We start from the raw sequence: 12,772 nt of genomic DNA, 5'->3' as shown, positions 1-12,772 counted from the left end.
ACTCTCCATCCTAATGAAGAACTCAACCATATAGGACGGACGGACGGACGGACAGACAGACAGACAGACAGATCCTGACCTCAAGTGCTTTCTGTGTGTGGAGTTTGCACATTCCCTCTGTGACCGCATGGATTTCCTCTAAGTACCTCCTCCACAGGCACACTCCCACCTACACCCTCCGCTCTGCTGCTGCCAATCTCCTATCCCCCCACATCCGGACCAAACTCAGATCCTGGGGGGACAGGGCTTTCTCCATCGCTGCTCCCACCCTATGCAACTCACTACCCCAAACCGTTAGAGACTCCTCCACACTCACCACATTCAAAACATCGCTGAAGTCTCACCTGTTCAGTACTGCCTTCAACCACTGAAGGTCACCTCACCTTCTGTCTCCTTTCTCTGTTCGTTTACTTATTTACTTATTTATCTATTTATTCATTTCCCTATGTTCTCTAAATCTCTGTAAAGCATCTTTGAGTATATGAAAAGCGCTATATAAATGTAATGCATTATTATTATTATTATTATTATTACTGAAGTAACCAATGAGTCAGGAAGCATCTCTGGAGAACATAGATAAGTGACGTTTTGAGTCAGGGCCTTTCTTCAGACTGATTGTGGTGGGGTTGGGGAGAAAACTGGAAGAGAGCATGGCAGGACAAAGCCTTGCGAGTGATAGATGGATATAGGTCAGTGGGGTTTTAATACACAGATGAATGGACAAAGGCCAGAGACGAGAAGCCAAAAGGCGTTAGTTAAATTTTACAACTTTTGTAAATTTTCATCTCATTAGAATACATTTATTCACAAATATATCTTGTTGATCTTTGTATTTTTTAGTCTGGCTATTGTGCAGTGAGAAATATGACTTTCGATGGGATCCATTGTAGTGAACACGTTGCATCTCAGCTCCAATACAAGGAGATCATGGAGCTACTTCCGAAGTCCTTCAGTGGCAGGTTCTGGGATGACGAGCGGAAAGTCCCTTATTTTGTGTACATGGTGAGTCAAGAGTCACGAGTCAAGCCTCGATAGTCTACACACGGTAAGGCAAATCAAGCCCTATATTGTACACAAATATATAGTAAGACAAGAATTACAAATCAAGTCAAGCCCATTTATTTTATATCCATGGTAAGTCCAGATTGTTTAATAGTCATATGTACCGACAAAGGAACAATTAAATTTTTACTGACAGCAGCATAACAGGCCTCTAAACACATTATGCTTAAGAAGGAACTGCTATGCTGGTTTAAATCGAAGATAGACACAAAAAGTTGGAGTAAATCAGCGGGACAGGCAGCATCTCTGGAGAGAAGGAATAGGTGATGTTTCGGGTCGAGACCCTTTCTGACTGGTATGGGATAAGGGAAACGAGTGATATAGATGGTGTTGTGGAGAGATAAAGAACAATGAATGAAAGATATGCAAAATGTAACGATGATAAAGGGAACAGGCCATTGATAAGGGCCTGTCCCACTTAGGCGATTTTAAGGCGACTGCTGGCGACTAGGCTGTCGCCGAACATTCGCCGGGGTGTCGCAGGCACGATCGTGAGGAGTCTTCCAAAGATCGTAGTGGATCGTAGTGGATCTCGGCGCGTCGCAGAGAAATCGAACTGTTTGAAATCTCTCGGCGTCAACTGCCTTGTCGCCAGGTATCGTAGCTTATTGCGGTCGCTGTCGCATGTTGTCCTCAGATGCCATAGTGAGGCCCGCCGGAAATTGGAGGAGCAGCACCTCATATTTCGCCTGGGCAGTTTGCGGCCCGGTGGTATGAACGTCGACTTCTCCAACTTCAGATAGCTCCTCTGTCCCTCCCTTCCCCTCCTCCTTCCCAGATCTCCCTCTATCTTCCTGTCTCCACCTATATCCTTCCTTTGTCCCACCCCCGACATCAGTCTGAAGAAGGGTCTCGACCCGAAACGTCACCCATTCCTTCTCTCCCGAGATGCTGCCTGACCTGCTGAGTTACTCCAGCATTTTGTGAATAAATCGATTTGTACCAGCATCTGCAGTTATTTTCTTGTCCTCAGGTTTGATAGGTTCTCTTAAGATACATTTAGACGCACATAATAATAAAATAAGTAAAGTCATCTCAAAATACCATAAAATGCTTGTGTTTAACCAATTTATTTACCGTCAGGACATTTGACAGGTAGATTGGAGGCGACAGTTTGACGGTCAGGTAAGCGTGGGAATTTTTGCTACGTTTTTGGCCTCAGCCATTACATTTAAAGTGAACTCCAAACCCAGATATGCAACCCAGAAACCAGATATGCATCTCCCTCACATTTTCAAAGAATGCCCACACACTTTTCACAAAAATCCACAACCACTTTAAAAAAAAATTTTTTTAATACAGCTATTAGTAAGCTGGAAGCAAATCCAGTTTATTCTTTGTTACAGTGAAGCTTGTTTTTTAAGTAACCTATATAAGGTGTTATAGTTCAAAACTCTCAAGTACTTACCGACTTGTCAGTGATTTCAGCGAAAATCAGGACGCCGGAGAAGCATTGACAGCGTGGGAATTTTCGCGATGTTTCGGAAGACGGTGTCATCTCGACGAGACTCGGCATTGTCGTGGTCATCGTCGTCGGGTAAAAGAAAAGTTCGGCAATCTGCTGCGACTTTGACAGTCGCCAGCAGTCGCCAAAAAGATCGCTTAAGTGGGACAGGCCCTTGAGTGGTGGAATTTAGGAAGAGAGGAACATCTCTGCCCCCTGTCTCCATCCAGGTCATGGATGTGCAGGTTATCCAGGAGTACAAGTACCTTGGAGTATACCTGGACAGTAAACTGGACTGGTCCAGGAACTGTATAAGAAGGGACAGAGCTGTCTGTACTCTCTGCGGAGGCTCTACTCTTTCAGTAAGATGTTGCAGATGTTTTATCAATCGGTGGTGGCCAGCGCCATCTTCTATGCTGTCATGTGCTGGGATAGCAAGGCGGAGGCCGCGGACTCCAACAGAATCAACAAGCTCATCAGGAAGGCCGGCTCCATCCTGGGAATAATAATAATAATAATGCATTACATTTATATAGCGCTTTTCAAACACTCAAAGACGCTTTACAGGGATTACTAGAACATAGAGAAGTGAATAAATAGATAAATAAGTAAACAAACAGAAAAAGGAGACAGAAGGTGAGGTGACGGTCAGTGGTTGAAGGCAGTGCTGAACAGGTGAGACTTCAGTGATGTTTTGAATGTGGTGAGTGAGGAGGAGTCTCTGACGGTTTGAGGTAGTGAGTTCGATTCACTAGAGGTGGTCTCGGAAAAGGGAATGCTCCTCAAATTGTGGAGCATCTTGGGCAATACATCTCACCCTCTCCATGACACACTGTTCAACCTGAGGAGCACCTTCAGCAAAAGACTGGTCCCACCAAGGTGCAGCACAGAACTTCACAGGAGATCCTTTTTCCCTGTGGCTATTAAACCGTACAACTCCTCCCACTTCTGTCATGGATAGACTGATCCTTTCCCCCCCCCCCCCCCTCCCACCCCCATCTTTGCACATACCACATCCTGGACTTTTTCACTCGATCATTTTATTTCATGATTGTGCAATATTACATATGTGCTGTGCAATAACTGGTCACTTAACTCAGCCTATCTGAACCTACCTGATCTCCCGGTTGCTGGACACTTTAATTCTCCTTCCCTTTCCTTCACAGCCCTTTCAGTCCAAGGTCTCCTCCATTGTCAGAGTGAGGCTAAACGCAAATTGGAGCAACAGCATTTCATATTTCACTTGGGCAGCTTACAGCCCAGTGGTCTGAATATTGATTTCTCTCACTTCAGGTAGCCTGGCATTCCCTCTCTCTCTATCCCTCCCCCACCCAAGTTGCACTAGCTTCTCATTTTCGCCCTACAAACAGCTAAAGGGCCTGTCCCACTTAGGCGATCTTTTTGGCGACTGCCGGCGACTGTCAAAGTTGTAGCAGATCGCCGAACTTTTATTTTACCCGACGACAATACCCAGGACAATGCCGAGTCAGGTCGCGATTAGAGCGTCTTCTGAAACATCGCAAAAAGTCCCACGCTGTCAATGCTTCTCCGGCATCTTGATTTTCGCTGATATTAATATTATGTGCTTCTAAATGCATCTAAGAGAACCTATCAAACCTGGGGACAGCATACAACAGCGACCGCAATAAGCTACGATACCTGGCGACAAGCCAGCTGTCGTCGAGAAATTTCAAACCGGTTGATTTCTCAGTGACGCATCGAGATCTACTACGATTTTTGGAAGACTCCTCACGATCATGCCCGCGACACCCCGGTGAACTGTCGGCGACAGCCTAGTCGCCGGCAGTCGCCTTTAAATTGCCCAAGTGGGACAGGCGCTTAACCCCTTAGTTCTGTCGGTGTCAAGCTGCAAGTGATTCAGCCAACACCACTCAACAAAGTTGTTGACTACACCTCTGCATTCCCTCCCCTCGCTGATGCAGCCCACAATTGCAGAGTCATCAGAAAACGTCTGCAGGTGGCAGGAGTCCGAGTTGTATATGAAGCCAGCGGTGTAGATGGTGATCAGGAAGGGGGAGAGGACAGTCTGCTGTGGATCGACACAAAAAGTTGGAGTAACTCAGCGGGACAGGCAGCATCTCTGGAGAGAAGGAATGGGTGACATTTCGGGTCGAGACCCTTCTTCAGACTGGTTAGGGATAAAGGAAACAAGAGATATAGACGATGATGATGTTCCATTCCAGGACATCTGAGATGTCTTCATTCTTTAGGGAACGGGGGTTCCCCACTCCCATCATAGATGAGGCCCTCACTCGTGTCTCCTCGGTACCCTGCAGCTCCGCCCTTGCTCCCCTTCCCCTTAGTCACTACAGACAGAGTCCCCCTAGTCCTTACCTTCCACTCCATCAGCCATCACATACAACACATAATCCTCCGAAATTTTCGCCGTCTCCAACGGGATCCCACTACCAGCCACATTTTCCCATCCACCTCTTTGCCTCACAGCCAGCTCCGCCAGTCAAAAGATGAGGCCTACAGGAGTGGGGATGCAGACCTCTACAGGCAGGCCAAGTACAAGCTGAGAAGAGAAATCAAAGCTGCCAAGGAAAGGTACTCCGAGAAGCTGCAGAGTAAGTTCTCAGCTAATGACCCTTCAGTTTGGAAAGGCTTGCAACAAATCACCAGCTAAAAGAGGAACCCCCCCCCCCCCCACTCCTTGGACAATCGTCAGCTGATCAACGACCTGAACGAGTTCTACTGCAGGTTCGAGAAATAGAGAAATAGAAACACAGCAGTTTAAGAATAAGGGGTAGGCCATTTAGAACGGAGATGAGGAAGAACTTTTTCAGTCAGAGAGTGGTGAAGGTGTGGAATTCTCTGCCTCAGAAGGCAGTGGAGGCCAGTTTGTTGGATGCTTTCAAGAGAGAGCTGGATAGAGCTCTTAAGGATAGCGGAGTGAGGGGGTATGGGGAGAAGGCAGGAACGGGGTACTGATTGAGAGTGATCAGCCATGATCGCATTGAATGGCGGTGCTGGCTCGAAGGGCTGAATGGCCTACTCCTGCACCTATTGTCTATTGTCTATTGTCTATTGTCTACTCAACCAAAAGACTGTAGTCTGTTTTTGCTCTGGTTTATTTCACTCACATGCTCAAACCGTAATGTGGTATTCTTAATGTTTTAATTGTTTTATGCTTTATTCTTAATTATAATAATAATAATAATATTCATTTATTGTCATTGCAAAGAGTACAATGAAATTAAAAAATAGCCAATCCTGACGGTGCGTAAAAACATATATGCAATAAATGCAAAAACAAATAAATACAATTATATTAAGTACAAAAGTTTTAACAGTGTTGCCTAGTGCAGAAGGTAGTGTTCAGTTCTCGTATGGCCCTGGGGTAAAAACTGTTCTTAAGTCTGTTTGTTCAGGATTTGATCGACCTGAAACGTCGACCAGAGGGCAGATGAACAAACAGACGGTGGCCGGGGTGGGATGGATCTTTTATTATTTTGCCTGCTCTACTGAGGCAGCGTAGGCTGAACAGGTGCTCCAGGGAGGGCAGTGAGCAGCCCTGGGCTGTCGTGATGACCCTCTGAAGGGCCTTCCTGTCCTTTTCTGAGCAGCTGGCATACCATGTGGTTATACAGTATGCCAGCACACTCTCGATGGAGCAGCGATAGAAGGACATCATGAGCTTCTCCTGCAGGTTGGTTTTCCTGAGGATCCTCAGGAAGTGGAGTCTCTGCTGTGCCTTCTTCACTGTGGTGATGGTGTTGGTAGACCAGGTAAGATCCTCTGCGATGTGCGTACCCAGGAACCTGAAAGCGGGTACCCTTTCCACACAGACCCCATTGATGTAGAGTGGGTCGTATTCTGCACTGGTTTTCCTGAAGTCTATTATAAGTTCCTTTGTTTTGGAGGAGTTCAGGACAAGATTGTTCACTGAACACCATGCTGCCAGCCTTTGGATTTCATCCCTGTAGGCTGTCTCATCTCCTCCTGAGATGAGTCCAACCACAGTCGTGTCATCCGCGAACTTGATGATGGTGTTGGTGGGATGGGTGGGGGCGCAGTCGTGAGTGTAGAGGGAGTAAAGGATGGGGCTCAACACACAGCCCTGTGGTGAGCCGGTGCTCAGTGTAATGGTGGAGGAGAGGTGAGGGCCTATTTTGACGGTCTGGGGGCGGTTGGTCAGGAAGTCCTTGATCCATTGGCAGATGGTTTGGGAAAATCCAAGGTCATAAAGTTTGGTGACCAGTCTGCTCGGGATGACCGTGTTAAAGGCAGAGCTGAAGTCGAGGAAGAGCATCCTCACATAGCTCCCCTGGTGTTCAAGGTGGGTCAGTGCAGTGTGAAGAGCAGTGTCGATGGCATCCCCTGTAGACCTATTTGCTCTGTAGGCAAACTGGTATGGGTCGAAGGTGGGTGGGAGGCTGGCTTTGATGTGCTGCAGGACCAGTCTCTCGAAGCACTTTGTGATGACCGGTGTGAGTGCTACCGGACGGTAGTCGTTAAGGCCGCTGATGACAGACTAATTGTTTACTGTATGTTTGTGTTCATTCATTCATTCATTCATTCTTCTGCAGAGACCGTTCCCTCCTCAACTCTCTGGTTAACTCTCCCCTTCCCACCCAAACCACCCCCTCCCCAGATACCTTCCCCAGCAACTGCAGGAGATGCAACACCTGTCCCCGTACCACCTCCCTCGACTTTGTCCAGGGATCCTGACAGTCCTTTCTGGTTAGGCAGTGGTTTACTTGCATCTCCTCCAACATTATCTACTGTATCCGTTGTTCAAGACGTGGCTATACATCGGCAAGACCAAACGTAGTCTGGCTGATCGTTTCGCGAAACAGCTAGTTAGCCCACCCGAACCTACCTGATCTCCCGGTTGCTGGACACTTTAATTCTCCTCGTCTAGTATATTAATAAAACTCTCATCTTGTTTGTTTGGCCGTTCGTTCGTAAATTTGTTTGTGCCTTTTGTTTGTGTCTGTCGATCAGGAAATACAGCCAAAACAGTACACGATAGCATGACAATTTTACTCATCATTGTCCTGTGGTAGGCTGGAGGAAGTTTCATTCAAATTCGTCTTATATTTTTTAAGTTATTGACATTTTAAAGTTTAAAAAAATCACTTTTCCATTTTTTCTTGGCCATCAGCCGCATTCAACGTCACAATGGGACCCGCCCGAGTGTCGGGAGTGGCTGCCAATGGGGGGGGGGGGTGCACGTTGGCCACAGGGTACGGCACCCGCCAGAGTGGTGGCAAATGAGGGGGGGCTGCTGAGCCGTCGAGCTGAAACTTTAATAAATGCGCTCCACCCACCCCCCCCCCCCCCACCGACGAGAGGACCGGCGCCAGTCCCAGCATGCCCTCTGACTGATCTTCCTCCCGTCGTGCAGCGCAGCGGCAGAAGGTCAAACAGCATGGCTGTCGCCACTGTTCTCCGCCAAGCTCCCACTGCAGAAGAGATTTTCCCCCAAAGTCTCCATTGCTCACTCTGGCCGACAGGATGCTCGCCTGGGGCCGAGGTGAGTGGCCCCCTGTCCCCTTTCCTATCCCCCCTTGCCCAACCATGGCCCTGGGGGACATTCACCGGCCGCCAACGGCACCACAGATTGTCAGTTGGAGGAAGGTTGCCGGGCTCGCAGGAGAGGCTGGCACCCAATGGGGGTTGCAGTGCCCACTGAAGAGGTTTGCACGGAGGGTTGCCGGACCTGCTGGACAGATTGAAAAATCACTTTTTAAACTTTAATACTTACGTAAGGTGGCCGCCGATCACTTTTTAAACTTTAATACTTACGTAAGATGGCCGCCGCATCCTCGCGCGTGCGCAGTTGTGGGAGGGTGGCCGCTCAGAGGGGGGTGGGACCCGCAAGAGTGATGGGAGTGGTGGCCAATGATGGGGGGTGGGTGAGGAGAGCTCTCCTGCTACTGGCTGCAGGAGAGGTTTGCACGGAGGGTTGCCGAAGAGATTTGGGCCCAACGGGTCCACGCCCATCTCGTACTATCTATTCCCCTCATGATTATATACACCTCTATAAGATCACCTTTTAGCCTCCTGAACTCTAAGGAAAAATGCCCTAGCCTTATTAATCTTTTCTTATATCTCAGGCCTTTGAGTCCTGGCAATGTCCTTGTACATCGGGGGGAAAAGGGGACAGGAGATAGCTCTGGCAGATAGTGTTTTGAGTGCAGTTAGTATTATGGTTGCAGAGGTGCTGAACGTCCTGATGCATATGACGATAGACAAATCTCCTAGGCCTGATCAGATATATCCAAATTTACAGTGGGAAGCTAGAGAGGAAACTGCAGTAGCTCTGACTGAGATTTATGAGTCTTCATTAAACATAGGCGAGGTGCTGGAAGACAAGAGGGTGGGAACTACAGGCCAGTGCGTATAACACAAAGAAATGTGAGGTGTTGCATTTTGGGAGCACTAATATAGGCAGGACCTACACAATGAATGGTAGGGTTCTGGAGTGTGTTGTAGAGCAAAGGGTTCGAGGAGTACAGGTACATACTTTGTTGAAAGTGGCATTGCAGGTAGATAAGGTGTTTGTCATCAACATCAATGATTTGTATGAGAACATACAGGGCAAGATTAGCAAGCTTGCTGATGATACAAAGGTGGGTGGTTTTGCAGATAGTGCATATGCAGCAGGTTCTTAATTGATTGGCCAGGTGGGCTGAGGATTGCCCAAATGTGAGTTGTCGCATTTTGGGACGTCTAACAAGGGCAGGACCTACACAGTGAATGGTAGTGCTCTGGGGAGTGTGTTGAAGAGCAGGGGGATCTAGGAGTGCAGGTGCATGGTTCCTTGAAGGTCGAGTCGCAAGTAGATAAGGTGGTCAAAAACGCTTTTGGCACATTGGTCCTCATCAGTCAGAGTATTGAGTATAGAAGTTACGAGGTCATGTTGAGTTGTATAAGACGTCGGTGAGACTACGTTTAGAGTATTGTTTTCGGATGTGGGCATCATATAATAGGAACGTTGTTGTCGAGCAGGCTGGGACTCTATTACTTGGAGCCCAGGAGGATGAGGGGTGATCTTATAGAAGTGTACAAAATAGATCAGGTAGACGCACAGAGTCCCTTGCCCTACTAGTGTTGATGGGATGTATTGGTCAGTGTGGGCAAGTTGGGCCGAAGGGGCCAGTGGCCATGCTGTATGACTATCTCCTCTGTGTGTCCATTACTTCCGCAGATGCTAGAAGTGAGGAAGTGTCACAACCTGAAACATCACCTTTCCATGTTCTCCAGAGATGCTGCCTGACCCGCTGAGTTACTTCATTATGTTGTGTCTTTTTATGTAAACCTGCATCTACAGTTCCTTGTTTCTACATATCTGTATAACTGCTTCTCTGAGTAACTGTCTGGTTTTACAACAGGTCAACAAAACGTACCACGAGGTCTGGTATGATGATCCAGAAAGCATTTCAATGAAGGCAACTTTACTGAAGAGACTTAAACTTGGTGGAATTGGTATGTGGGCTGCAAGCTACGTGGCCTACAATGGCATGGCCAGAACCACGTTGCAAACTATGGAAATGTGGAATGCTCTCTGCCCACCTTGAGGAAATGCTTCACTCATTGAATCTCCGCATAACCCGATCACTTGGTGTTGCAAGTGATTAGCTTCTGACAATAGAAACTAAATAAACCAAGATAAATGTTAAAACCAGACAAAAGGTGCTGGAGTAACCCAACTCCAGCACAGTCAACTATTTCAACAGTTAAGAGTCCAATACTTTTGTGTATTTTTGGTAAACCGACATCTGCGGTTCTTTGTGTCTCAATGTCAAAATAATTTGCTTGATCTAACAATCATGTTTCCTTTCATTGAAAATCATATTAATGGATGGATTTGTATTAGTGGTGTACAATTTGAATTGATTAAAGATGTTTATAGTTGCAATAATTGTCAAAATATGAAAACATTTTGCTTATTATGTTCTTCCCTGGATTGCTAGTCCAATGTAGACAGTTTTCATTTTGATCTTGTGAAGAGGATGCAACGATGTTCCAAGGGGCTATAGAGCAGCTCGTTGATGAGGCAACACATGGCAGATGGAGTACAACGTGGAAACTTGCAGGGATAAACACATGAATACAAAAAAACAGAAATGTGGAGCATTGTTTTAAATGGTGAGAGATTGGGCACAGTTGATGCTTGGAGGAACCGTGGTGTTCTTCAACAATCAACAGTCAAGAATGTTTAATTGTCTTTTGGACAGGTACAATACAATACTACAATACAATATCTTTATTGTCATTGTACAAGTACAACGAGATTAAAAATGCCACTTCCATATCGATGCTATAAAATAAATCAAACACGGCGAAAATAAAAACAACAAAAGGGGATAAAAAAGTAAACAAGGTAAAGTGCAAAAAGGTTCATGCAGGGTCAGTTGTGCCAGATGACCATGGGCGCAGAGACAGATCATGGGGGGCTCTCAGCAGGTCCGATTCAGAGCAGCTATAGCTCTAGGAATGAAGCTGTTTCTTAGTCTGGAGTTGCGGGCATAAAAGGCCTTGTAACGTCTGCCAGATGGAAGTAGTTCAAACGGACGGTGTCATGGGTGTGTGGCGTCCTTGTAGATGCTAGTGGCTTTCCTGAGGCAGTGTGTGTTGTAGATGTCCTCCAGGGCTGGTAGCTATATCCCAATGATACTCGGCGCTCTGCAGACGACCCGCTGAAGAGCTCTGCTATGCGTGCAGCTGAGATACCACACGTAGATGCCGTATGTCAGTATGCTCTGTGGTGCAGTGGTAGAAGATCATCAGTAACTGTTGGGGCAGACCAGCCTTTTTCAGCGTTCTCAGGAAAAACAGCCTTTGCTGTGCTTTCTTGACTAGCGCAGCAGTGTTAGTGAACCATGTGAGGTCCTCTGAAATATGTGCCCAGAAACCTGAAGCTGGACACTCTCACCACACTGTCCCCGTTGATGAAGACTGGAGTATATTCCGCATTCTGTGACCTTCTAAAGTTGATAATTAGTTCCTTGGTCTTCGTTGTGTTTAGGGACAGGTTGTTCTCTGAGCACCAGCTCACCAGGTTCTTCACCTCCGCTCTGTTGGCTGATTCATCGCCGTTGGAGATCAGCCCGATCACCGTTGTGTCATCTGCAAATTTGACGATGGTGTCGGTGGCGAATGCAGGAACACAGTCGTATGTGAAGAGGGAGTAGAGGATGGGGCTCAATACACAACCCTGTGGTGTGCCAGTACTCAGAGTGGGAGTGGCACACAGGTGGAGGCCCATTCTCACTGCCTGAGGGCACTCCGTCAGGAAATTCAGGATCCAATTGCATATTCTTATTTGCTACATCTTAACAGACCCATTAACAAAATAAATAACCATGCACTAATCAATAATTCAATAAATGATCAGGAATCAAAGCGGTCAACTGTGTGAAGCCACAGGAAATAGGCAAAGTTGTTAATGAGTTTCTCTTCTCTGTTTTTAGCATGGACAAAGATGTGAGGACTGGGGAACTTTAGGGCAGTCAGTCTTATGGTCAAGGAGGTGCTGAAGGTCCTAACACATGTGAAGGTAGACAAATCTCCCAGGCCTGACCAGATATATACGACGTCACTGAAAAGTTTGAGAAGTAATTGCAGGTGGACTGGCTGAGATTTATGAATGAAAAATTACGTGTCTTTATTTAACAAGGGCTGCAGGGAAAGGTCAGTCTAACCTCTGTAGTCGGAAAGTTATTAGAGTTATCTGAGGGATATGATATACATGCATTTAGATGGACGAGCTGATAAGAGGTTTTGTTTTGTGAATCATAGAATGATACAGAATGGAAACAGGCCCTTTGGCCCAACTTGCCCACAGCGGCCAACACGTCCCAGCTACACTAGTCTCACCTGCGTGCGTTTGGTCCATATCCCTCCAAACTTGTCCTGCCCATGTACCTATCTAACTGTTTCTTAAACATTGGGATAGTCCCAGCCTCAACTACCTCCTCTGGCAGCTTGTTCCACACACTCACCACCCTTTGTGTGAAAAATTCACCCCTCAGATTCCTATTAAATCTTTTCCCCTTCACCTTGAACCTATTTCCTCTTGTCCTCGATTCCCTTATTCTGGGCAAAAGATTCTGTGCATCTACCCGATCTATTCCTCTCATGATTTTATACACATCTATAAGATCACCCTTCATCCTCCTGCACTCCAAGGAATAGAGACCCAGCCTTCTCAACCTCTCCCTATAGCTCAGACCCTCTAGTCCTAGCAACATCCTCGTAAACCTTCTCTGAACCCTTTCAAGCTGGACAATA

General features: G+C 46.8%; 1 protein-coding gene across 3 annotated transcripts in view; it reads left to right on the top strand.

Moving 5' to 3' along the window:
• The window catches only part of LOC144598009 (di-N-acetylchitobiase-like), a 153,297-nt gene extending 142,958 nt beyond the window's left edge, over positions 1–10,339 (top strand). For 2 of the 3 annotated variants that reach the window (XM_078407879.1, XM_078407876.1), the window contains 2 exons: positions 841–1,002; positions 9,871–10,339. In XM_078407879.1, coding sequence (XP_078264005.1) covers positions 841–1,002; positions 9,871–10,056 — 348 coding nt within the window. In that variant the 3' untranslated portion in view covers positions 10,057–10,339. The remainder of the gene's footprint in view (positions 1–840; positions 1,003–9,870) is intronic. The other variant, XM_078407877.1, reaches the window with a different exon arrangement.
• The last annotated feature ends 2,433 nt before the right edge of the window (positions 10,340–12,772 follow it).

Source organism: Rhinoraja longicauda, chromosome 11 (assembly GCF_053455715.1).
Source record: "Rhinoraja longicauda isolate Sanriku21f chromosome 11, sRhiLon1.1, whole genome shotgun sequence".
In the NCBI taxonomy this organism is placed as follows: domain Eukaryota; kingdom Metazoa; phylum Chordata; class Chondrichthyes; order Rajiformes; family Arhynchobatidae; genus Rhinoraja; species Rhinoraja longicauda.
The sequence above is the reverse complement of the archived record's forward strand: the minus strand, read 5'-3'. Positions and strand labels throughout refer to the sequence as shown.